The sequence below is a fragment of the Xiphias gladius genome, chromosome 7 (genome assembly GCF_016859285.1).
Source record: "Xiphias gladius isolate SHS-SW01 ecotype Sanya breed wild chromosome 7, ASM1685928v1, whole genome shotgun sequence".
Lineage (NCBI taxonomy): Eukaryota > Metazoa > Chordata > Actinopteri > Istiophoriformes > Xiphiidae > Xiphias > Xiphias gladius.
The window spans coordinates 13990299-14018107 of NC_053406.1; the positions used below are offsets into that span (position 1 = coordinate 13990299).

The following is a 27809-nucleotide window of genomic DNA, read 5'->3' on the forward strand; positions in this document are numbered from 1 at the left end:
CTTGTGCAAATACAAAGATTATAAATTATGAGAAGAATGAATATTATGGATACCACTGAGAAAAGAAATCTGCACTAGCTTCAGTTTTGGCTTAAGAGTCTCAAATTAGTGCTATTCTACTTACAACATGTTGCTGCTAGGCAAGTAATCATATCTCTCTGGCTAATCAGATTTTATCTTTATCGGCTTGAACTGACCACCCGGAGGCATTGTTAGTTAAGAGCAGGATTTGTTGCCAGGCATCCATTTACAGTAGCCTCTAACAAATTCATAAGCTAGTAGGTAAGTGTTTCAACTAATCCAATTATGCTTTTTTATGCTTTCAGAGGGAACCTGCAGTCACACGCATAAAACCCTGCTGAAGGGTCCTTGATCAAGGAACAAAATCCCTATCATCTGCAGAGGTGCTATTATGCAGCTGACTGTGACCTATGACCCTCCTGTTGAAGGCAAGTAAAAGGATCAATGGAGCATTAAAATGCCATTTTTATCCAATATTTATATTATTTTCATTATATTATTAATTTAATTTGATATTCCTGTTTTTATCAAATTCCAAAGTGATGCTACACACTCAGCAGTCATTTTACTTATATAGATATATATATTACATTTTAAACTAAGTTTTCAGGGGCTTTAAATTTACACATTTGCACAAGTGTACCTTCTGTAATATAAAATCTTTAGTTTTTCTTTTCTTTCAGTTTTTCACATTTGTAATGTACATTTCTGTGTCCACTTTTTTGTACCTTTCATCTTGTTAAGGTTTTTTTTTTTTTACACTTTAATATACACTCAGTTGGCAGTTTATTAGGAACACCCAGCTAAAACTAGTGCAGTCGACTACAGCAGGCTGCAGTTTGTGGTAATGTTGAACCATATTGCGTTATGAGGACAGGTGTTTATATTGTTTTGTCCACCTCATTTATATCAGTAAGGCTAGGCTAAAAACAAACACCTCTGTGTAAAATGTTATACAGTCCAAAACACTAAAAACTACATCCTCAAACACCTCAAACTCCTCAACACCTTTCTAATACAGATTCAAACTTTCATGAGGGGAGGATTTACTGCAGGACTGTTGCATTAGAATGCATTAGTTGTAGCTACGTGTATCTTTAAAAAATGCCACCTGGCTGTACTTTTTTTCAGCGGATATAATTCAGTTCTTCCTGTGTTCAGTACCATACACTCCCAATCATTTATGAACTAGGTTCTATCTGTCCAAATGCTAATAACCTTAAAAGTGACGTTTTATTTATCCTGACACCACCCAACGAATTTCTTCCCATTAGATTGCAGACATTTTTATAGGCATACTTGTTCGTAGAACTCGTTGACGATCCCCTCTGTCCACTGCAGGTGTAGCTCCTTACACTTCAGCGGTCCATTGACATCAGCCACCTTGATGCACATCTGGCACACCAGCAATCGGTCGTTCTCATTGGTCCAATCAATACCAGACACTCCTTCATCACCCACCTGGGGAGATGTGCACAGAGAGGTATGTGTAAAAAAGAGAAACACAGTTATGGATTGTAAAGAATTCCCTACAGACCGGTTGTCAACATAAATTTAGGACAATCTGGAAGAAAAGACCATTTTTATTACAGGAACAGGTCAAAGTATTAAACAAAAAAACAGGAGCTGAGAAGAGAAAACCCGTGACACAACAGTAATTACGGCTGGATGATGGATGGTCGCTTTTACTACAGTTTACACAGCAAATTTGAATGTTTACCTTTGCATTAAACTCTGCAAGGAAGTCAAAGTGCTTTTTGAGGTCTGTGGCCAGGATGGCTTCAATGACTAGGAAACGGAAGCGCTTGAACTCCACGTGTTCAAGGTTAATCAGGAAATTATACTCAGGTCGAGACATGAAGAGGTTCCAAGCTGAAGCCGCATGATGGTTTTCCAATACTGATCGGTCATTGTATAGAAGGGCCTACAGTGGAAGAGGAGAAAGTGAAATTAACATTTAATGCAACCCACAGGAATTTACTTGGCCTTATTTATTATGTCATGCTCTTGTCTGAATATGATTCAGGATGAAAATCTTTTTTTTTTTTTTTTTTAAATTCAGGCCTAAATCAAGGTGAAAAGACCCGACCTGCATACAGATTACTCATCTTCATGAGTGTGTGGTGTGGCTTCTGCTGGCTGCTTTTTCCCCTCTTATTCTTACTACAATTCTGATTTCTACGTACAGTATGTGCAGTTTTTGGTATTAATTATGTGGCTGCTGTGAAAAGCACAGAAGGCATATTATTATTATTTGTCGGGCTGCTTCTTCTCCTTCTCCCTCTTCATCTTCTTCTTCTGCTTATTCTCCTTATTGTTATCGTTGTTATTGTTATTATTGTTATTCATCTTCCGTACAAATTTCATTACGTAACAGGTCTCACAGCTTTAAGAAAACCCAGGCAGAGTACAGCTCAATTGGGAAAAGTGTCTATGCCTTTAGTGCTGATAACTGTAACTATAGATTTTATATTAATTTTTTAAAGACTTTTTTTCTAATCGTTCGCTATGGGGAATGAGCAAAACATGATGAATATTTCAAAACTATAAAGACTTCTAAACTGAAACTTGGTGAAAAGCTTCCCCATATTTCAATGCTTCACATAATGTACAATAGTAGTGGTAGCGCCACCATATGGTTAGAAATGAGCTAACAAATATTGCAAAATGTTTTGGCTAATGTCTTGGGGTCGTTCTATTCCGTGGATTACGCTGAAGAGACTGATATCAGCAATGCCAATTTGTGTCAAATTATTTTTCTGCCATTTTTAATTTTTTGCTAGACATACTTTTGACTCTTTATCCGACATGCTTCTTCCAAGCTTCACTAAATGTGCTACCGTCCATGTTTGGACGACCGTGAACACTGCCCATAAGTGTGATTTAAATCAGCAGGTATCATTTTTCCATGATTGGCTAACAAACTTTTTAATGGGTGTGGCCAAATCAATTCAACCTGCTCTAACTCTTGAATGCTTCATCCACTTGCAACTAAATTTGGCTCAAGTGTACAGGCTGTGACCATGAAAAAGACTGCCAAGATTTAAACTTTTTTGCCAATAGGTCAAAATAGGGAGGAAACCACATTTACTTAATAGAACTCCCACATAATAGTGGCTTGAAACATGATTCCAGTTTTAAAATGTCAAGCATGACAATGCCTTTTTAGCTTGTAAACAGCTTGTTGATATCTTTTATATTGAATGAGTTATTCATTTTTCAATGAGGAGTGCATAAAATCATTAATATCCCAAACTGTAAAGCCTACAGAATTGAAACTTGGCAGACTGCTTGCCCACAGTGAAATGCTTCACATAGTCAAAAAATTGTTGTGATAGCACCTCTGTGTGGACAGTTATTGATGGTGTGGCTGCAAGCAAGTTGCAGAAGCTGCTAGAGAGCAGCAGCAGCAGCAGCAGCAGCCAGCTATCCTAGATATGCACCAAGATGCAGACACACTCAAAATTTCTGCAGAAAGTTTTTAGTTTTGAATTACTTACTTGAAGTGGTTGAGCTAATTTTTCTTATGTTTGTTGGTTGTCTTTTGCAATACGACAATTTTAAGTTCTTCAAAGGTGCTATGTGTACGTTTCTGCTATCACTACAAAGCCAACATTTGCATTAACAGCTTTTTACTTACCAGTCTAGAAGAAATGTTACAAACTCAACATTTAAACCTCATTCCTTTACGTGCTACCTGGTGGTATTACAAGAATGGATGGGCTGGGGTTAGTTGGTTAGCATGCTAATATTCAATAAAAGTAAAAAGAAGTGATAAAAAATAGAAGGAAAATAAGGGTTAACATTGCTGTTGCTCTCTAATGCTGGAGACAGCTCTTGGCCTGTAAAGGAATGAAGTTTGATTTTGAACTCACAATGTTTCTTCGAAACTGGCAGGTAAACAGCTGTTAATGATAACGTTGGCTATGTAGCGATAGCAAAAAACTTATATATATATAGCACCTTTTAAGCTGTAGTGAAATATGAATACTAGGATTTCATTATTATGAATGTTCACATTCAAATAATTTATTTCCTGTTTTGCTTTAACACATAGGTTAAGCTTTGTTATTCACATTTATACTTACTTTCGATATTCAGCTGTTAAATGAATTATTTTTGTAATACTTTAACAGCTGGGTTTTCTAATCTTCACATCATATCATCTAAACTATTTTAAAGGTTTACGCTGGGGCTACACACAGCTGCACTTTATACTCATATCAGTGAACTAATGTGATCTGCTACTTATCAATGCCACAGAACATTTCTTAACAGAAACTGTCTTCTTCAAGGAATTAAATTTAAAGAGCTTAACATGCTTAAATTATCTGCTGCATAGCTGAAGCTTGCTGTCCTGGTCTGCTGCATACCAGGCAGATTTCTGATTTAGATGTATCCATCTCAGTTCATTAGATGATATATTTTATCCAATCATTAGACATCTTTGTTGGGTAATGGTCACATGGTAGCTTGAGTTGTTCTCTGTCTGTGCTTTTTAGTAGAAATGTATTAATGTCTGATCTTGTTGTTTGCTTATGGATAGTGGCTATACATACTCATTATTGATTCATATTATTTCATTTATTCACATAAATAAACAGATTTCTTGTGAGGTGGCTGACTGAAGTTGCAGTAGTGGTAATAGGTTAATTGAACTTACTGACAAAAAACTGACTAATCTGATGATAAGACGTCAGTTCATTCAACTGGACTGCAGGTCCACTGAAGCACACCTACATTTATTTACCTGCGGTGCACTGGTAGCTACTAGAAAGGCATTGGTTCTTCCGGGATGGTCATAGTCGTGCATGGCAGCAGCTACATACAGGGCCATGAGCTCCAGGCCAGGGATAAGGCTAGCCAGGGAGCCATAGCCTTCCTTCACCACAGAGCTCATCTTGGACACCAGGAAGCCTGTGGCACCAGGTGTAATGCCATTCTCTGAGTCTACAGGCAGAAAGAGAACAAGAAACGATGCTGAGTCATTAACGGTGCTCTCTGCTGAAATGCTGCCACTTTATTACTTACTGTAAAACCTAAGCTGCTATTAGACTACTTTATTCAGGAAGGACCTGTAAGAATTTTGACTCACTCCATGTACTCAGCAGTATCTATCACCAGGATATTGTTGTCTGTAAAATTAGTCACTGTAATATCAAATGGCAGATGGAGAGAAAATAAAATTGATAGATTAATGAAATGTGAAGGTGAAAGTGGGTGCACCCAGATAGTTTGCTGTCACAATTTATTTATAAAATTGTTACACAAATGTAAGTAGATAAAGCAGAAACATTCACTTAAGTTGTAAGTGCTGCCTCTGGGTCAGGACCCATAAGGAAGACTAAATGTAACCCCTAATTAATTAACTGTTTGTCTTGTGGCGCAGTCATGTACACATACAATAAGTAACTCTTTGTGTGCTTACTCTTCTCCTCTGTTTGTATACGTACTTTTATCCACCAGGTTTTTGTGACCCAGTTTCTGTTTGTTTTGAAACCTACCTCTGTGAATATATGTGACACTTGTACGACTGCTATATTAAATCTTTTATCCGGGCACAAATATTATCCCGCCACGGAACTTCCCCACTCAATTAAGGAAAGTCAAAAAGAGGCAGAGAAAACAAATTTGACAAACAACATCAAACATGAGGTTGGACTTGTTTTTTAGTTATTTTTGAGACATGACTTTATTAGAAAGTGAAAATAGAGAGAGACAACAGGAAATGAGTGAGAGATATAATAAATAAAGGTCTCTAGCCAGATCTGACCTTTGTGGTTCATGATTGGTGTCTTAACCCCTAAACCAAAGGGGTGCACTGAGGTTGAATTTGTTTTAACAAAGAACCATGATTGAAAACGAATAGCTTAATGATTTACACCACTAGAACCAATCAAAAGGCTGCTGCTAGAATCTAACAGAATGGAAACATAATTAGAGATTTAAATAACCCAGAATATGGGGAAGAGGGAACGATCTTGAAGGTTTGGTCATGAGAAATGACTATGTGTGTAAAACGTCCTCACCAGTGTGTAACCCATTCTCAGTCAGCAGGTTGGGCAGGCCTGGCACAGGTTGAGTGGTGAGGTACCAAACAGCATGCAGCACATCAGTGGCATGGATCCGGTTGTGATCTGGGGAGAATAAAATAAATGCTAACTCACACCAGTGGAGGGCAGTAAGACCACTGCGATGAAATCTCATACATGTTGCCACTCAGCTGGAGTAGTTTTAAACTTTATAAAGTTTGACACTATTAAATTGGAAAAAAAAAAACAAAGCCCCCACTCAGACATGAATCTGTAACACATTTAAATTAAATGTCTCTGTTATTGAAAATTTCCATATTAACATTGTTCAAACATTATAGGTCAAATAGAGACAATGCTCCTGTGTTATTGGGCATCTGGCATGTTATGTTAAATGTACAGGATGAGACACTGTTTACTTGTTATCTCACTAGTTCTGTAATTTTGGCATCACATCAATGTTCAGGCATTTTTACAAAATAAGTTAGGCTCGTGTCGCTTGCAAATGTCTTTCTTCATAGTAAAACCATTTTAACAGTTTATGCTATCTGTCAGGTACATCTCCAGTCTCACCATGAATTGACATAAACACCATAGTTAATTAGATGTGATCAGCTTTTGATATCAAACCAAAATTTAACCATCGGTAAACTTGATATCATGAACATGCCACAAATTACTGAGGCAGAAAGTAGGCCCGTTAGTGTAAGTGGTGCTTTGCTTCACTGACAAAGCAGTACATCCACCTTTTGGCAGATAAAGGTAAAAAAGGATTCCACAGGAACAATTTGATAAACATAGGGAGGACCTTCTACTCACACGGGATGTCCCTGTATCCGTTCTCCAAAGCATGGAAATAGTTCATGAACTCTTGTACGGGAATCCTGAAGGTCTCAAACAGACCTGTGTCCTCAAAGAGCCTATAGGAAGCCTGGGACATAACACAAGGAAAACATCATGACTATTGAGACTGTATAGATTTAAATGTATCGTCATGTCTAACAATAAATATCCTAACCCGTTCGTAAATTATTTTAACACTAAGGTATGGCGTCATTCACACCAGGGTTTTTAAGTCTCAGTCTTGTGGATCCTGTCACCTGTCCTTCCACAGTATTGTTTTAGCTCACCTAAAGGATAACATACCTTTTTTGCAACAATACATTTTAACGACAGAGTATCTAGGTGACAAAATTTTTGTGTTTTCAGGCATTTTCAGGTAAATCTCCTGGGGATTTGACTGCTCAGTCAGATCTATATTTCATGGTAATGGCAACGTTGTCTGAACAATCAAATCTCCTCATATATCAAAATAATCCTGCCGTACTGAATTAGACTGCCAGCCCGTACTATAGTTTTCATAGCTTCAGAAAGTAGTCAAATCTATCACTGAGTTTTGCTTTCATTTTCTAGTGCTGTTGCAAGCTTAAGATGCAAATTCACTCTTTCCACTGCCTGCATTGACAGCGAATGCCACTACCATGTTAAGCTGCTAATTACATGCACAAATTCTGTCTGTGTTTGTTTTTATTGAGTCAGTATTGATATATTTTCATAAAATAAATGTCATATGGATTGCGACATCACTAATTAGTGTTTACCTGACTGAGGATGCAGCCTGTCTTGCCGTGAGTCTTCTCCACTAGACTGAAAATGGGAAAGTTCCAGTTGTTGAGTTGACTCAAGAGAGTCTCTAGCCCTGGCATTACTGGAGCCTCTAGGGCCAAGACCGGCTTGTCCTGTCAGGTAAAGGTAGGGGGTACAGAGGAGAGGTCAGAAAGATACAGACAAATATGTGCAGGTACAGTAAAATAGGTTTCATCATTTCAACTTCTCAGTCACCACAGTTTGATGGTCATCAACAGGCGAGTTTAAGTCAGTTCACAAATCACTCAGACTACACCACTGCTTGGTTTCCAGTGTTTAAGAAAAGCATTTTCAAAAATCTTCAGTTTGGTTATAAAGCAGTATGTCTCTCTATAGTAAGGAAATAAAGGTTAAATAATTGTAAAAATCTAACCCCGTTCGCTCTTATTGAGAAAGAAATGCATCTTCTTTCTGCAGAAATCCATTTTCTTTGTTTCTTTTTGTCTTTGGAGGGATTTGAAGCACGTCAAAGCTCATAATAGATAACTGAGCCTTGTTTTCTCAATGCCAAATTAAGCCTGTTTGATTGCCTACCTCTGGTGATGGCAGGAGCGGGGAAAGAACGATACCCTCTGTTGGATACTCCCTGCAACCTTCTGTTGCTTCAGGTGGCTTCTTGCCTCCTTCTCCCTCCTCTTCATTCTGTGCAAAGTCGCTGCTGTCACTGTGGTTGGTCTCATAGGTGCTGTCGTAGGTGCTGTCATAGTCTGATGAAGCTACTGCGCGCTCATCTGGGGAAACATTACACATTTTAGAAATGTGCAATTTAATGTAACTATCTTGGTGACTATCCAAAGTTACACTGAGGCCAAGTGTGGAGAAGGTCAGTGTGAGTGAATCAAATTAAAAGCTGGGTGAAAAGTCTGTATTTATCAGTCAGGTTAAAGTTTGAAAGTTCAATACATTCAAGGTAGTACAACATATTGTTCTCTAAATTAAGATTTACAGATGTTTCAGACAAACTGGAAACTTCTGCTTCATTACTGTGTTTTGTTTGTGGAATACTAGTGGAAACACTGCTATGACCGACTCTCTCCTAGGACACTGCTTTTACTGGACTCTATGGAACAGGCAATTTTTAACCCTCAAAATGGCTGGGTGGCTTGTTATTATCATTGTGTTCCCCAGCTGAAATAGGTTTGTGTAATATTAAACATAAGCCGAGAGCTTGCAGGCTGTACTTTGCTGTTTACCTGGATGGGGTATTCTGTCTCCTTTGTCGACAGATTCTACCCCGTGGTTTAGTCGATTGTTGAAAGGCCTGCCACAGCTGATAGAAACAGAGCAGAGAATGACTGACACGTTCAAAGAACAAATCCTGGTCCATCCTGTTCCTTCTCTTTCCTCTGATTATTAATGTCGTGACTCATTTCCACACAAACGGACACACATACAGACAGAGGTGCTTTCAAAGCCTTCTTCCAATATTTGTGAATGTAACCTTTAAGATGTTATCTAGCGTGTGATTGGATGTATGTTACCTGCCACAGAGTGATGGAGGCCGCCAATGAGGGGTGGTGGAACTTGGGGCGCTCTGGCTGTGAGTTAAGGCTCTGTGATGGCTTTTGGGGGCCACAGAGCCAGGGGCCTGCTCTGTTATTGGCCCATCCGGCTCAGGAAGTTGCACTGAAAATGTCTTTGTTGTAGGACTGGAGACAGGAGTGCCCTGGATGGGAGGAGACGAGCACGGAGAGCCCAGAGGTGATACGTTGGAGGGGGGGAAACCTGAAAAAGATGTTTCCAATTTTAAAAAATGTAATATAATCAAAGACCTCTTTTATCCTCATACTTTACTCAGTATACTCAACTATTACTCAGTGTGTAAAGTAGGTTTGTACATACACACCTGGTCTTCCCAGTGGTTTGCTGTAAAGATGGTTGGAGGTGACAGAGGCAGCGCAGGAGGCAGACATGGAGCGGCTATTTGAGATGGTCATCATCACTGAGTTGTTCCATGATTCACTGGTTTGATTTAAGGCAACAGTCAGATAAATAAATTAATGTAACCGAAAAATATTACCGTGATTTCTTACTATTAAAAGTTATTGTGTTCCTCTTGGTGTAGTGAGTGCGTGATTCAGTCAGTTACTGAATGACATTACCCGTCTGTGGTGTGTTTGATGCTGGCTGAGCGGTCTCGGCGTACAGGACCTGGCTCAATGGTGGGCAGCCCTGTAGCTGAGGTGGTTGTGGTCCACGTTGATGAGATTCTCCTCAGCAACCCTGGGGGCAGACTCCGCCTTAGTCGCTGTAATGCAGACACACAAAACACATGTATACACATTCAGAGAATTTTCACAGACTTGGATGAGGCCTGTAAGCCACCGTTAGCGTACTTAGGCACTGGACAGAATCTCAGAATTGAGGGATTTTTTGATGAAAAGCTACTACGCTTCAATACTTCATCTTATTGGACACTTCTTGAGAAACCTCAGAGATGTGGCCCAACCTGTGTGTTTTTATGTACAGTATATGTTATGATAGGGAGACATATTGCTTTTCAATGACTTCATCTAATAATGTGCATACTCTTTGCATGCCTTCATGGCTTGAAACCTAGAGCCTGTGATTTTGAAAAAATACGTGCATTTTACATCAACAGTTTCTGGACAGAAAAGTCTCACTTGCTGTCTTTTCACTTTGCTCAAATTCTTCCATATCCACTTACATTTAATCATTACAACTCTTAATAATCTCAAAGAAAGATATTTTTAATTATCCCAAATATTGCAATGCCATGTCACAGTAGAATGTAGCTCTATTTATTAGACATTTCAGCCTTAGGCCTATATTTGAACTAACAAATACTGTAGTGCTATTTCTTCTAGTGCGACTCTTTTGCCTCCTTTTCCTCCATTTAAAAAAAGTAAAGACATCAAACTATAAGGATGTCATATTGGTTCTTCCAGCCCTGGTCCTGTTTTTTTTTAAAAGCATATGGAAGACATAATGGTAAGTAAAAAGGAGACAGGTCCGTTCCCCTTTTGGTGTGCTTTCTATCCAGTGTTGTAAATTTTGTTGTAAAGCCATGCGCTAAACTCAACTATTTGTCAGCTTTTATCTTTTTACACAGTTGTCTCTCTCTTTTTCTCTCAAACACATACACAAAGATCACAGGGTGAGAGTGGAATAATAGGGGCAACAGAGGATAAAATTTCACATAGTACAGAATAAGAAAAGCATCAAGCATCATTGCCATCCAAATGCACACCTGCACAATAATGATCTCACATTGCTCATCAAAGTTCTCTAATTTGGTGTGAAAAAATGACAGAGGAGGAGAGAGGGTAAAAATGAGCAAAAGAGAGAGGGCACATGGTGGAAATCAATCACTGTGATCATCATGTCTGCTTTTGCTATTGGGAATTTTATTATTGTCTGTTAATGTAGTAATAAGTTCAGATCTGAAACATTCTGCAGTGCATTATTATACAACAACAATGTAGCTGACAAAAAATAAAAGTAGTCATGAAGTTCACTATGATGGATTGCTGCATGCTGTCTTACATTGTCTCTTTATTTCCGCACTATGTTGAGATGAATATCTCACTAGTTCTGTAACACTATAACGTGCTTTGGAAAATTTGTGGCAGTAATATGAAATAATATAAATTCATAAATCAGTGCACCAGAAGGTTGCTGAACATAGGAAGCTGCTATAAAGTAGATAAACAGCCTGAACTGGAGTTGCTGGAGTTGAACATTGGGAAAAGACAGATGAAAGCCAAATGACATACTGCTGACAGAAACTACAAGCAAAAGTTCTAAACTTTTTCCAAGCTTTTAACGAGAAATGAAACAAAGTGTTTTGGTGTCCTGTTAAGCTAAGTCAAAACCAGAGTAAGAAATGACCCCAGTCACCAACATTTTTGATGACCTTTTATGTAACTGCTATTTCTGTCCTTACTTCAGAGCCATTCAAAAGGGCAGCACGACTGAGCTGAATCACCAACTTTAACCCATTGCCACATGCAGACTCACAAATCCCCAATGAGCTAAAATGAGGCAGCATCTTATTGAGTTCCACTACTTGGGTTGAGCATTTGAGTGCACTCAGGCAGTGTTAAAGCTGCTAGTCACTTTCCTGGTAGGTTATCCTGCATTGCATCACACGCTTTATTTAGTTTCCTTGCCTCCTTAAGTGCATGCATACATTTTGAAGCACCGGCTTTGTAAAACATTAAAAAGCCCTCTGGAAGTCTGTGCGTCATTGTTGGCTACATCAGAGCCCCACACTACACCAGCAGTGAGGGAGGAAATGGGGGTGATGTATAATGGAAGAGGCATACCTGGGCATTTGTGTGTGTGTGTGTGTGTGTGTGTGTGTGTGTGTGTGTGTGTGTGTGTGTGTGTGTGTGTGTGTGTGTGTGTGTGTGTGTGTGTGTGTGTGTGTGTGTGTGTGTGTGTGTGTGTGTGTGTGTATTGGCATGTACTGCAGCATACAACAAAACTAAAACAAAACGTAACTTTGATACAGCTGGCCTGATATTTTCCTTAACTGATTATGATGTTTGCTTTTACTGGGAAACATTATTTAACTTTAAACTCCATTGATTTTTTTTGTATATAGGACTAGGCACTACTGCTTATGTGGAAAACGTTGTATAACATTTTCCAGAGGAGAATGAAAAAAATCTGGGGCTGTGGAGTTAGAACCCCCCTCTGTAACCCCCTCCTCATCTCTGCTCAAGGCTTCACTAAGCCACTACTAGCATAACACATCCAAATCTCTGACTGAGCTGTCAACGGTCAGGTTTTTGTGTGGGTAATGTAGGTGCCAGATTTTGAAAAGGCAGAAGAATGAAACGTTTGTCGCTGACTGACTGACTGACTGACTGACTGAGTGATGAAGTTACACCATTGGTCAGCCGGCCCGAGTGTTGGAGTTTCCCCATTGGCTGTTAGTCTTTCAAAATGAATTGGCATGAACAGTTTCTATTAAGTCATTAGGGGGCGTTTACAGGCAGTGTTGCCAACTGTGTCCTCAGTTTCGCACATTGACCCTATGTCCAGCCATATACTAGGTTTTGACATAGTCTTGTTTTCCTTGTGACCCCTTAAAATGAATTGACTAACTGTGACCCACACCGAAGCTAATGGTCTAAGAGTTGAAATTATTGTTTAATGTGTATGATCTAGAGGCCTGTGAAGGTGAAAGTATATTTGGTATTTCACAAGAAGAAAAAAAACAAATATTAGAGTAAAGTCAAGAATAAAAAAAATTTTGTAACAGGATTGTTTTCTTGTTTTTTCTAATCTTTTAATTCATCCTGTGAACCGTCAGATTTATTTAGGGAACCTTTGAGAGGTCCCGACCCTAAGAATGGGAACCACTGATGTGTTGATTTTCCTCATCAGTATTAATCAGTTCTGTACAACAATCTACAGCTGTGTTTGAGAACGATTATTTTAATTCTTACAATGAGCGTTGAGGCTTCTCGTTCTGGGCGAACAATGAATGCTTCCTATTAGCGGATGAGTGAACTTCCAGAGACAAACATTTACCTTTGGAATGGCCAGTCTCTCTGCTTTTTCGGGCCCCTCCTCGGAGTCAGAGAAGGTGTGTGTGTCTGCAGGGATGCGAGTGCGGTGGAGTGGCTGGAGGCTGATCTGGGTGCTGAGGAGGTTGCTGACAGCCTTCAGAGAGCTGCAGGTGTTAGGGGGCAGCGAGGGGTCTGCCAGCAGGTCTGAGATCAAACCATGGGCCTCACCCATCACTGCAATGTCCACTACCACACTGGTGCCCGAAGACTAGAAGAGAAGGTGAGAGGGAAGGAGAGGAAGCCAATGAGATAACAATCCGTCATTAGGCAATGATGCGGTGAACAAACGTCACACCACAATGACACACACAGCTTGTAAATCCCTATATGTGAGAGAGAGAGAGGATATTTTTCGCCCTACACTGGAGACGTCACATGTACTGTGTGTGTGGGCATCTGGCTTTATACTAAATTAAACATCTTACAGTTGAAAATAAAGCTAGTAGCATGTTGGGACAGCTACTTGGGGTGAGAATAATAGGTTAGGAAAGGAAAGGAAAATTGACAGTGCTAAACATATCAAAGCTATAAAAACATCATCAATAGACATCCTATAAAATCCATGTTAAGAATAACAAACCTCACTCCTACCCCGCCCACTCCTGCTGAAATTTAGAAGTCAACGATTCAGCATATTGACTGATAAGCCCAAAGGTTCATCTATGTCATAGGTCAACCATGTGTTGGTCTAATAATTGATTCCACCGTTAATGTCAGCATGTGCTAATCAGCTCCTCTTTAGCTCATAATCAATTTCCTCACATTCTGAAACAAATGTAGCCCCCCCCCACCCACACACACACACACCCCTTCAACCCCAAACACGCACACACACACACACACACACACACACACACAAACACAGTATACGTGTACAGTATGTATAAGTGCATGCAAAATTTAGCATTTGCAGTAAGCGAAGTCAGTCCATATAAATGAGTCTGGAGGAAGCCTAAGACGCAATTTATACATGAAAGAGGGACAAGACATTGTAGGATTTGGACGTAATTCACCAATCATCCAAGTTTTTCATGCAATCATGAAAAACTTAAATGTTCTTAAAAGTGTAAAGACAATCTAAAAATTCCAAATTTTGCATTAAATTTGCCTTTAAGAATGTGTTAGGCAACTGTTTAAAATCAGAAAATCAGAACTGATCTGGAAAAAAAACTATTTCCAAAAGTTCCAAATGCACCATTCTTTTTTTTTTTTTTCTTGTAATATATTAAATACACATGACATTTCTGTGTGCCAAGGTCATCACCAATAAGTTAAATTGTGTTTTTAAGATGTATAATATGTCATTTACTTATGCGTAATGTGGAAATGTCACTGATCACTGATTGATTCACTGTGATTGAACAGTCTTTTTTTAGCCAGAAATTTTTACTTCCAACAACTGAGTAAGGTTGGATGGAGTGGACTACACACTAAAAGACTAGTAAACTATGATCAGAGGTGTGTTAACAAGAAACCACCCCAAAACCTTGCAAGAACACAAATACTCATGTGTGACTGTACTGAAACAGATGTATGTAAGTTAACATATTTAAAATAATGGGAATGACTGGCAGCAACTGGACCAAAAAGCAGGAGCTTGACACATTTGAATCCTTAAACGGTGCACACGGCCTGATTTCTCTCGATTTTCTCGCTAGATGTTGTTTGCTTGCCGATACTAATGCTAATACAATATCAAAGTTTTGGTAACTATACAGAAACGATTAGACTTTTCTTTGGAAGACCATTTTTAGGACCTTTTTACCAGTGTTGGTACAGTATCACTGGATTCCCTACTTCCGCCAGCCTCACATATGTATACAAATGAAGTGGACTTTTGACAAGGCCAATATTAATAAGGTCAAGTAGAGACCTCCTGTATAATGAAATCATCTGTGTGTGTGTGTGTGTGTGTGTGTGTGTGTGTGTGTGTGTGTGTGTGTGTGTGTGTGTGTGTGTGTGTGTGTGTGAAGCATTTTTATAGCAAAGATTTGTTTATCATTATGAGAAAGCCATAAAGCCCAACAGCCTCCTCTCTATTCTCTTCTCATATGCTGTTTAGTATTAGAAACAAACCTGTGGGGGAAAAAACTATGTAGCCTAATTATGGCAACGAGCCATTTACTATTTTGGCCATCATTACTTTGATAACAATCTTTGTTGAGCTGATAATATAAATATCTCCTATCATGTATCTGTCTCTCTACTCTTGACACTTTGAGGAAATCAAAACCAAAAATAAAATGCTGTTAATGTAAAATTAAAAATTTTGAAATGGAAGTAATAGGAGAGCTGATGGAACAATGGCTGTATGTGAATCCAGATCTTCAAACTGACCCAGATGTTTTCTCATCCTCAACCCGTGTCCTCCTCCTGGATCCTTCTCTCCCCCAATGTGCCAACACATGAAGCAAATGAGTGCACATGATCACTCCATCCATAAGCCTTCACACTCCCATCTGCCTGCCCCCCTGAGGCTACTACTGTCGGTGTAGCAACTGGCAGCAACCTCTGCTTTTGCCACTCTGCTTGTATCTGGGCCGAAGTTTTTCACTTTGGTTGTGATTTCATTCAGTGGTTTTTCATATCCTGAGCCTCGGAGTTGTCTACTTTTACACTTTTTACGTATTCTACTCTATTCGGGTCCTTAGTTAAATCAAGTTGTCGCTTTTTCTCTAGCTCACATACACATGTTTGCCTGTGGTAGAGCTTAATCTCAGGGAGAAAAACATAAAGATGAGTGGATGGAGTAAAGGGGGAACATAGAAGGTAACTAGAGCAGGACCACCCCTCTTTATTCAAACAAAGTGACAGATGATTCTCATAATTTGCCTCTTTAAACAGATTTTATTAGCTCTTCAAACATGTCGGGGATCAGGGCTGTGATGAGGTGAGCAAATGTATCAAGCACATAAGAAGACAGTTTCCTGGAAGAGCGCGTGTCTTTATGTGTGCATGTACGAGTGTGCATGTGTCACCTCAACCTGAACAAAACCCATTAGACCACTCCAGAGCTTTATGACATCCTGCTATTGTGACATTCAACCATTACCTGGCAGTAATGGACTCTGTTTAGCTAATGTCAGGGAGAGAGTGAGATAGGGGACGGTTGAATGTGTGTGTCTGTTGCAGCTGTTTTATGGAACTTTTCTGTGTTAGACTACTGATATTTAACTTTGCAGATATTAGAATTTTACCTAAGAATTAAAAAAAAAAAAAAAAACTCCAGTATGTGTGTGCATTTACAAGTGCATTCAATGCAACATGCACAAGCATTTGAGCTGATGGAGTGCTACAGAGTGCTGTTCTGGTAGAGACACAGTGGAGAGGCAAGGCGAGGGAGAAGGTTATCGATTCCTCTCAGCATAAGGGCCCACAGGAGACAGCAAGCGGAGCAATGGTCAATGAGTAAATCAACAGTGGGCACACACAGATGTGTATACACACACACACACACACACGCACTCCCTCACACACACACAGGCATGCATGTACCAGAATTGCCCCTTGGGATCAGTCTGTCAGGCTTTCAGGGTAATGCAGTACATGCTGCACACAGAAAGATGAGTCATAAACCCCAACAAATGCAGTGCACTGTAACAGAAGACAATATTAAACACTGGCCTGTGATGATGTACACAGATAAGTATAATAGGACCTGTGTACATCAAGCTCCTAACAATAGAACTACTGATTTGGATCACTATCCAGGCCACATAACATCATCAATGTTGAAAACTAAACCAATATCCATTCAGAGCAGGGTTGGGCATTTAGATGCCCAACACGTGGTCCTACTTTAAAATTTTAGGTAAACATTCAAAAATGACAATGATATTGAATCAATACTGAATTTACAAAAAACAGTTTTATAAGACTTGTTGCTGGAATATTTATTGAATTAGATCTCATTATACTTTTTTTTTTTTTTTTTTTTGGCTAAGAAAAGTACAAAAGCAGCAGTGTACAAACCCTACACCACTGGAAATCCCCTTGATAATTTTTCGTAACTTATTAAAGATAATTACTTTTACCTTTGATCATATAAAATGCACCCTAATACAAGGAGCTTGTATAAGGATTTCCAGTCCCAAAAACAGGTAACTGGACTTGAAATTTATGTAAGATAGCCCACGCATTTAAAATGCTAGATTTAGATTTTAGTTATCATGCCAGAACCATGCCCACTTTGTGACTATTCACTTTGAGTACACATGTTTTTCTGTGCTCTTATCATGGCAATGTACATTATCATCAAACTCAAGTTCAAAGCTAATTCCACAAAAATGGTGAGGATTCAGATTGAAAACCAAATTTTCACTGCTGACACCGGCTCTGTAAAGTAATGCCATTCCCCTTACTCTCTCCCTCTCTCTCTCTCTCTCTCTCTCTCTCTCTCTCTATTATTTTTCTCCAAGTATCCTTTTTCTTGTCTTCTACCTCTTCTTCCTCTTGCATATCAGCTATTTCCTACTACTTGAGTTTTCCCTCTCTATCACAATCCCAAAGCCCTGTCCTGAGAGGCAGTTAGTAGATATGCGGCCAGATCAGGCATAAAGGCAGATGGCGAGAGAAGAGAGAGAGATAAAGATAAAGAGAACGATGGAGAGATAAAGCAAGAGAAAGAGAGTGATAGACATAGAGCAAAAGCGGAGCTGAGCAGAGTCCACAGGCAGGCCATGGCCAGTCAAGTGAAAAAGAGAACAGCTCACTCGACCGGGCCAACTGAGCTCCTCCACAGTCTAATCTACAACAACTGTAAATACAGCACTACAGTGAGGGGCTGCCCATAGTTTCTGTACTACTACACCAATAGTACAGAAAAAGTATCAAATATGTAGAATGCCTTCACACCTCTCAGCTTTAGCAATTAATGCTGAAGCAGTAGTAGCCAGCAAAGCATGCCAGAGGCCGAGTTCATGTTCTGGACACGCGAGGATGATTGCAGAATTGCAAACAGTTGCAGTATTGCAGAGCAGGAGCGCCTCACAGTTGCAAGGCTATTAATCCTTAACAAATGTATTTATCAATTTGCTAATAATGACTAGCAAAGTATCTGTTTTGGAAGGTGCACTAGCCAGCTGAGATGTATAAATTGAGTTTTCTGAGGTGGCCAAGATGACTACATTTGTTTGTAACTATCATTGCAATATATTTAATTTCTCCCATATTCACAATGTGTTAAAATGATGCAAAATCAATAGATATTGATGCAATTGTTCTTTAAGTTTAAGTTGAAGATGTCGAAAATATGCAGCCCATTACGCTGTCTTGTGATAACACATAGATATATAATGCATAGATGCCGCATCCACCCTTATAGGACATATTGCTCAACAAATAGTTCCCATCCAAGAACAGTAGTAACACTGAATCTTTCCACTGTGGCCTCACTCTCCTGCTTATGAACACCAGTCTCTCAAATGCTTAACTGACCTAAGAACTAGGCTGTATCAAGATGCTTAATTTTAAACATTGTTTCAAGTTGTCCTATTTAAACCATCTCGTTATTACTGATTAATTGGCTTTCCTTTTTCTGCACAAATAACATGTAGATGGACATACAGCACATTAAACGGCATACACCCAGACTGAAGGGGAGAGACTCCAATTAAACCAATACTGAACCTGTTTAGGAGGATGTGTATTGTCCGGATGGCGTCCCATGATACTTGCTGAGTGCCTCCTCTGCATCATTCGTGTTCAGTTTGAACACAACCACTCAATCCGGATGCTATCTTGCTTTCTTTCTATCTAGATTCCTATAGATGATACAATAGCTTTAGGCTCTCTTTCCTTACTTCAACCCAGGCTCAAATGTCACATTCCTATGAGTTTCTATCCAAAGCAACTGACATTTCAGTAACGTAGCCGACCAACACTTCCTCACACTCTCCTCTCCTCAGCTCTCCTCTTCTCTGCAGTTTCACGAACCTCCCTCTGTCCTCTCAACCGCCCCTGCCTCTGCAACTGCCAATGGCAAATGTTCACCAGTGGTTCAGTGATGAGAAGACCTGCAGTACATAGAAATCAGTTGTATTGAAAATACCTGGTTGCTAGGATACATCAGGACAAGGATCAAAGTGACTCGTCCACGGACCATAAAATAGTTGTTCGGGGCTTAGTTGGCCACAGTCATACTACGCCCACTGCTTGTCAAGTGTTTCCTCTGATAGCAGGGGATGCATGACAACCGAGCAGCGTGAACTGTGTTTTATCAGAACAGGGCCTTCTACATCAGGAAACTGAGGCACATATTGATTGAATAAAAGTCTGTTAAGATGGTAGGTCTGCTATTGGCTAAAGCTGAAGCTGCATGTCCACTATGGAGAAAATTCTGGATGGTATTAATATTAAATCTACAATGTAATACATAAGTGGTGAATATAGCACAAAGACAGTCTTATTATTTTTGTTGAAAAGATTACGCTGATTTTTAAAAACTGTAAAAGCTTTGGTGGGAAAAGTCAAACCAGCAACATCTGTGGTGAAAAATATTGACTACTGACCTTTTTTAAAAAGTTTATATCCATTAACTCTGATTGTTATGAATTTCTTTCTCAACCAGTGATCTGCATTTACTTTGCATTGCATGCATATGACAATTAAAATAATTTCTCCTGCCCAAATGAATGGAGAGGGGGATTTGAGCATGTCAATAACAATACTTGTTATTAGACTTTTTTTTAAAAATGGGGCAAACTTAATCTACAATCCCAGTGAAAATAAAACACAATGCAAACCATGTCGGAAAAAAGAGGCAATAAAACTGAACTGAACCAGTGGTTCTCGAACTTTTGCAGCCATTCCCCCCTTTGGATGAAGAAAAAAAATACCGAAGTAATATTGATATATAGATGAACTGCATGTTTTATTTTACCTTGACATGACTTACTTTGTGAAAATGAAAAATTCAAGTCAAACTTTGTCCAAGCGACAACGTTTTTAGACACAAATAATACCAGGCTTTCCAGGTATAAATGGAAGTAAACCGTAGTCCTGACGTGTCCTTGATGAGCATTAGCTGTTTTTCTTTTCTTTTTAGTCCATCTTGTACTTTACATGTCATTGTGCTGTCTGAATAAATCTTCTCAACCTGAATCTTAACAGGTTTGCTAACGTGAAGGCCTGATACATCAAGCAATATGTTTATATTAACATTTAATCAACTGACTCCCAGTTAAGTGAAAATGTTGCTAGTACTGCTGATACAACTGAGAGTCAACACCCAACTTTGCTGCTTTGTGCAAGTTTCATCAGCTTTTAGTTCATTATTTTAGTCATCTGAACCAGTCAAAACCAAAAAGATGCTGCTCTGTATAAAACCTTGGGCAGCAACTAGTTTAGCCTGCCCAGAAAAAAATGGCATAGATATTAAATAATATGACTTCTGAAGAAAGTCAAACATTAAGCAAGCCAAAGAGAGCCAGATGTTTTCGTTATCAATTCATAGACCAAATCATGGCAAAAAAGGAAAGAGATGGAGTGTAATTCAACAGTTAGGCATAAAGATGATTCCAACACATTAGCTGCAATGGCTTGATAAGCTACATGAAAATGCACACTATTGTGAGTTTGTTGTTACATAAAGCCGCTTTAAAGAGTGTCCATTTATGACCAAATATGTTATAATGTTATTTGTTGTAGTTATATAAAGTAAAAAAAGATTGGATAAAAATACCTACAGTGTTAGTTAATGTTAGTAGCTGAGTGCTAGCCGGAGCAGAATTAAAAGTTGATCATCCAGCTGAAAAATGGCAACTGAAATTCATTTTGGGTGTATTAAAAAAAAATCCTCTATACATTCAAGATTGACACAACATCCATGTATTTATGATTTTTTAATTAGCCATATCACTAAGCACTGAACTCCCATTTGAGGAAAGAGGAGAGAGTTTTAGGTACAAATCAAAAGTCAAATTAATAAGACAAAGTAGAAGGCATTCCAGGAGACGTTTTACAAGAGCAGGAACCAGGTATGCGTTCAATCTTCAAACCTGAACACATCTGTCTCTCTCATCATCTCAAAAAATAATTAAAATGTGTTGTTTAAAAATGTCGCACAATAACAGGTTAAGTGCTATTCTACGACAATAAGCTGAGAAAAACAAATACATTTCAAACACATCCTTCCTCCCCCTTTCCTTTTTGATGCACTGACCTGGGATCTGCTCAGAGCTCTCTTGTAGTCCCATTCTGGCTGGCACATAATCTGGAGATAGAAGAATAAAAACAGAAGGAATATTCAGAAACCTGCCCGCTCCATGACACTATAGAGTACTACCTGAGTACAGAACCTCTTTTCTTCCACTGTCCCTCCTTTAATTACTTCTCCCTACGTCCCTCTCTCCGTCAACCCATGTAAAAATGAAACATGAGCAGAATGAGGAAAAAGAAAAGGACACGACACCCTTAATGCTGGAGGGCTGATCTACACACGGCTCCCCGCACCCCTCACGCACCACCACCCTCTGGTTCTCCTCTCACTGCAATGGTTCTTTATTTTTCTTCAGTATGAGAAAAGTGTAATTCAATTTCATAGTCACACAATGAGCTTCCTTGTGGCTTTCGCTAAATATGGTTGCTTTGAAGTTTTTGGAAGGCACCTTTAGCAGAGCCAGAAAACAGTTTCCTCCTACTTCCAGACTTGGTGCTGAGCTAGACTAAACAAAACACATCCCAGACTGATCTCTGTACTGGACACACAAGGATGAAATTGATATTGATAGTCTTAACTGTGTTAAGATGGCCAGCAGGGGTATGTCCCAAAATATAACAGGGTTGTTTTAAAGCTGCAGTAGACATCTAGTGGCCCGAAATGGCAGCAAGAGGTAACTTTGAATTCGGACATTTGAGACAATGCAGAAATCATGGAATGTGGTATCAGTGAAGTGTGCACTCCGCCGACCTACATTACAGGTTGACATGTTATTAACAGCTGGTGTAGTGGGGATGAAGGCGAGCCAAAATGTCAAGTCCAGCTTAGACTGAGTGCCGAACTAACAACTGCTCTGTTTAAAACTGTAACTAAATAACAAAGCCAATGCAAGTATTTTATTTTTATTTTTTTGTTGCTGAACAGAAGATTGAACAACTGCTGTACCGATGAGGGAAACTGAACAACGAGGAAAACTGCAAGAGACCAAATCAGTGCATCTGTGTGTGTGTGTGTGTGTGTGTGTGTGTCTGCAGCTAGCTAGCAGCTAATTTGAAAATGTCTTGCAATCAAGTAGATTCCTCAGAAAGACTCACCCCTATGATGTTCCTTTTAAACAGCAAAAAGACACGGTCCTGTCCTTTTTAAAATAATAAAATAATACAGAGTGGTGTTTCGAGAAACTCTCTTTGAACATTTAGCGTTATTTCGAAACTGGCTTGGTGTTAGAGAGTAGTGTTCAATACACTTGACTCCTACTTAGCCATCTGCTAACTTGAAAATGACGTTTGCAATTAGCTAGGTTCCTCAGAAAGACTCACTACTCTGCTGGTCCTTTTGAACAGCAAACGACATGATCCTCTTTTAAAATATCAGAATGATCCAGTCGTGTTTCGAGACGCTAGCTTGCAAATTTACAAGGCAAAATTTAAGAGCTTTGTTTTGTAGCTTGGACAACTCACAGAATTATGTTAATTAGCTTCTGCTGGTCATTAAACTCGTTTGTATTTTCAGTTGGACATACAATAAAGATTACCCTCTTCACTTACACTGAATGTGGTTACAACAAGCACTTACAACAAGCTCGAAGTTGTATTTACTTTCAATGTTTAAACACAGCTTTGGCTGTGCCTTCCACTTAACTGACTGCATCAGGTCAGTGTGCAGAATGTTTCATGTGCAAAACAAATGTGTAAATTTGATAATAGATATTGCTTACTTCTTGATGATAATCTTTATTATTTAACTACTGGTCCCAGGCCTAGTGTGCATGTCCGTGTGTGCCCGTGAGTGTGTGTTACCCTAGCTGTCATAGTTCGTAGGCTGATGTCATAAAATGAGATGACCTGACAGTGCAACTGTCATCCGCTGGAGATGACTTTGCATCTTGAAAGGCAGATGAGATAATCTGCCTAATACAGCGGATTCATGTTTTATGTGAGCCCCTCAGGATGGGATGGAGGTTGTTTGGAAGAATGAAAGCGCTGTAATGCCAAATCACACTGAGCTCCTTCAGCATGTAAAACATATAGACTTTATTTTTAAATACTGTCTGTACCTTTTTTGTTTGTATTACTTCTTTAAGAGTAAGGTCCCTTAACAAGGTGCTATGTTAAAGTAATGATGCCGTCAAAGTGCTGCACCATGGCAGAAATCAGACTTGAGAAAATCAAATGACCCCCTTCTCTCTCCATCACAATCTACACACACATTTCAGCTTCTATCATTTCTATACTCCTCTGTGCTCTGCTGTTCCTTGATGGCCTCCATTACGCTTCAAATGCACTTCTCGTGTCAAGTCTATAAGAGGCTGGGAAATCACGGCGGCCTAATGCACTTCTGAGCCACATAATCTTTGACAGCTCTATCATTCAGTCTTAAGTATATTGCTACTAATTTCACTCATGCAAATATAAACGGAGCTAATCAGTACACTCAAATAAGTATTTGGCTGAAAAAAAAAAACAAAAAAACAACAACAACAAAAAAAAAAACCCGTTGTTATCATGTGCAAGTAGGGATGGTTCATCTTAACCCACACACCTGCGTTTTACATTGCTGGGATAACCAACACATGCATAAACACACTGCACACTGCAGGGGGAGCTCTTTTTGTTTACATGAACACTGCTAGTCTCAAGGGTGTTTTTGTGATATGCACAACTTAAATCTGTTCACGGGGACAAGCGTCCTATGCTAAACCACTACATTTAATAGGAAGATAAAACTAAAAGCTAAACAAACACCAGAATGCATTTAAAAAAAACCATGATTTTATACAACTGAACAGTTATGTCAATTTTTTTTGGATACATAACCTGAATGGACACACATTCCCTCTGAATTCACAACAGTTACCGCATTTATGGAGAGATGACAGGAAAATCTTTAAACATCTTTTTATATTCACTTTCCATTAAAAACTTTAGGTTCAAAGGAGGTTGGAGCCCCTCCCAGCATGCACTGGACAGACAACAGGACTGCAACCTTAACAGTCAGGTCACCAGTCTAACTCGGACACCAAAACTCTTTATACCTTAGTACCTTTAGTTTCACCTGATTTGAGTGTGTTTTGGAATACTAAATAAATAAATAAGTCAAAACACTATCCAGAGAGTACCACTGATCCAAACTTGGTCATGCTACAAGCCAGAGAACAATTGTCATCAGTTACAAATTAGAGCTTGGTTCCCGGGAGAACCTACTGATCAGACTCTCCCATTTTAAAAAGAATTTAAGAAATGACACATGAAAAACTGCAGTCTACTATGTATATTATAAATAAGTTACTGTATGTTAATCTTGACTAATCCTAAATGAACACTAAATGAAGTGTAATGATGCATATCCTTAATCAATCTCATCATTACACCAAGGAAACAAGAAATACCAATCAAAACCATAATCATGAAGCTTTTCAGATGTTGTGACCCACTTTTTATTAAAAAAATAAACTGCCTGAAAACTAAGAATAAAAAGAGACGTTTCTTCGGCAGCCCCACAGGTTTAAAGAAAACATGTTTTGCACTGTAAAAATTACTACTTTTATCCACCACAGTTACAACATGGAAGTACGATGTAAATTCACTCTGACAATATGAATCCCCATTTGGGATTATTTACAGGAATTGTAGATCTTGTTCACATTGTGTGGCCTGTCCTTAACCCTGGGTTCTTATTTAAACCAAAAGCACTGTGTGTGTAACTGTGTACGTTATGACATCCTTTGATAAAGCCATGTACGGGCTAAAGGGACACAAGATCTGCCCGGACGAAATGTCTGTGAGTTTAGCTTTACGCATGCACACCCACACACTTGCACACATGCAATGGCTAAAGCACACACAAGTGCACGCGCACGCAATGGCACACTCTCTGTTTGTCACGACTCAGACACTCGACTCCCGAAGAACCCAGCAAGCCAGACCCAAACCCCTACTGGCCAGCAACTGTTCTTACTAGATCCCACGGAGGCAGAAAGGGGGGGGCACAACACAAACAGAGAGAGAGAGAGTCATGATCGCATATCGAAATTTTAAAGTAGAACGTGAACAATGTATAGTAAATGAATACATTGATGAAATTTCCTCTATCATTGTGTTACATTACTGAACTCCTGCATAATGTGAATAACTGACGTGAATACAATGAGACACAAAATGAGCATGTGTTGTATCTGAGCAGGTATACAGTATCATTACCTCATCTCACCTTATCTAATCTTCACTTTTTCATCTCTATGGGTGATACAGCAGTATTTCTAGAAGTAAAGGGCTAAAAAAAATGCTGCTGCTCTGTTTACCCTGATGGATGCAAGTGGTTGAAATTTTAATTAGCAATATTTGATTCCCACCAGTGACTGTGATGAATGGGCAAACCAGTATTATGATATTAACATGAATATTTTTAGGAAAGGGAATGTGTGCAAAATGACAGTTAAACCTAGTATGTGGCTAGACTGCCCCTTATCTGTTTGCTTCTGCACTCACATATACAGTCATTTAATACAGCAAAATTCCCCAAAAAGCTGTTCTCATTTACATGTTTTTCTGTTTCTGTTGGCAGACAATGGAACAAGTAGGAAATACTGACTGAAATGCAGCCCATTTAGACTACATATTAACCAGCAGACACTTCCAAGCCATTTCCAAGCTGCTGCTCTGCACTGCTAAAATCCTGATTTTTATAACCATAACATCAGCTGACAAAATCAAACATAAGTTAAGCTGTGCTGTGATTTCGGCTATATTTACTTGTAAAATTATAACTCAGAGGGAAAGTTAGAAGCTCATTCATGTCTGTGTCAGCTGTTGTGCAGTCAGTTGAATGAGACTAGAGAGAGGTGTGCCTGTGGAGGGAAAGCCCGACCTCCAGCTCGAGGGGCGATACTAGCAACTGTCTTCTACAAAAAGTAAGTTTGGTTTGTCCAAAAAGCCGCCAGATTTGCCACTAGGTGCTTCTAGGACATAAAGTTACTAAAGGGCTGTGAAAAGTCAGTTAATCTGGCCAAAAAGGCGCTAAATTAGAAATATCGCCTATCACGCAGCGACATTCATGTTTATAGGGCTGGCCCCGCTTTGGCGGTCCAGCCAAAAATCGAATTAATGTTCAGTGCGATAAGCTGTGTTATAACAAGTTTGCATTACATTAGACAATACAGTTTTACAAACCTAAAAGTTTTTCTGTAAAATTAGCCTGAAATCATTCATTTGGACAACAGAATTGTACAATGATAAAATGATATGATCAAATTATACCAACAGTCAATTATGCGATACTGTTTAATATGGCCCAGCGCTCCTGTGATAAGATAAGGTAAGATGATCTGAGGGAACATCGCCTTTCAGCCTTATCTCATCTCAGCTCCCTGTTGTAGCACCTCGCAGGCTTTTGTCAGGCTTCTGACAAAGGCTCATCATTGTGTTGTAGTGTTGTTGCTCAATATCCAAATTCCCATGGGGCAGTTAAAGCAGATCGTTTAATTCATGGTACAGCACCTAATGTTTTCTATACAAACTGATTCATAGTGACCCCAAGAATCACCATTTACCCACCCAACACAGTGAGCTTGCCAAATGGATTTGGCAAAGCTTGCCTGTGTATGCACCGTTTGCCTGTGTGTGTGTGTGTGTGTGTGTGTGTGTGTGTGTGTGTGTGTGTGTGTGTGTGTGTGTGTGTGTGTGTGTCCGCGTGTGTGTGTGTGTGAGAGAGGGAGAGATGGGACACCTGGACTGGATGATGATGACTCACCCACCCACACACTCACACACATGAATTCAGACGTGCACTCATCATCGTCATCACTCCAAACCATGTTAGTGCTGCTCACTGATGCTAATTGTTCCCAATCAGCGTATCAGGGGTCCTGTCAATGCACTGTGAAACCAGACCACACCAGCGATTGCTTATTGATCTCATTACACACTCACGTCACTCTGTCAAGCAAGTGTTTGTGTGTACATGTGTGAGGTGGCGACTGATACATCCACCAGATCTCTACACCTGAGCCAACAACGTTACAACTATTTAAAACTACAAATGATCTAAGTACAGTATGTAATCAATACAAAACACTTGAGCTCCGTTTTTATTATTGAAACAAGACTTAAGAGTCTAAAGCCAAGCTAGCAGCTATGTGAGGACAAACTTAGGCACAGCAGTACTTTGAGCTAAATGCTAACATGCTGATGTTTAGCAAGTATACAATTTACTACCATCTTGGCTTAGTGTTAGCATGCTAGCATGTACTAATTAGCACTAAACATACAGTGCAGCAGAGACTGATGGGACTGTATAATTTTGCAGTTATTAAGTAAATTAACCAAAGTTTTTGACTTGAGAAATTTCAACCTGATGATGGTCCTAGATGAAGATCACCATTGTTATGTGGTGATATAAAAATTCATACTG

The 27809-nt window shown here is 39.3% G+C and overlaps 1 protein-coding gene and 1 long non-coding RNA gene across 3 annotated transcripts in view; one reads left to right on the forward strand and one right to left on the reverse strand.

The window, feature by feature from the left end:
• The window catches only part of LOC120791749 (cGMP-inhibited 3',5'-cyclic phosphodiesterase A-like), a 52801-nt gene that overhangs the window by 5087 nt on the left and 19905 nt on the right, over positions 1-27809 (reverse strand). Inside the window, exons 2-14 of the mRNA XM_040130399.1 lie at positions 21405-21455; positions 13206-13451; positions 9803-9948; positions 9547-9662; positions 9182-9425; positions 8894-8970; positions 8235-8431; positions 7655-7792; positions 6873-6984; positions 6051-6158; positions 4772-4971; positions 1742-1945; positions 1321-1482 (exon numbers count right to left, since the gene is read on the reverse strand). Of these exons, the coding sequence (XP_039986333.1) occupies positions 1321-1482; positions 1742-1945; positions 4772-4971; positions 6051-6158; positions 6873-6984; positions 7655-7792; positions 8235-8431; positions 8894-8970; positions 9182-9425; positions 9547-9662; positions 9803-9948; positions 13206-13451; positions 21405-21455 (2001 nt within the window). The remainder of the gene's footprint in view (positions 1-1320; positions 1483-1741; positions 1946-4771; positions 4972-6050; positions 6159-6872; positions 6985-7654; positions 7793-8234; positions 8432-8893; positions 8971-9181; positions 9426-9546; positions 9663-9802; positions 9949-13205; positions 13452-21404; positions 21456-27809) is intronic.
• On the forward strand, positions 1399-22582 carry LOC120791750. 2 transcript variants are annotated; one of them, XR_005707738.1, is made up of 3 exons: positions 1399-1504; positions 9348-9455; positions 9560-9760. It is a non-coding gene; the product is annotated as an uncharacterized LOC120791750 (long non-coding RNA). The 2 variants fall into 2 exon arrangements; XR_005707737.1 differs by lacking the exons at positions 9348-9455; positions 9560-9760 and adding an exon at positions 22326-22582 and having other exon boundaries at positions 1405-1504.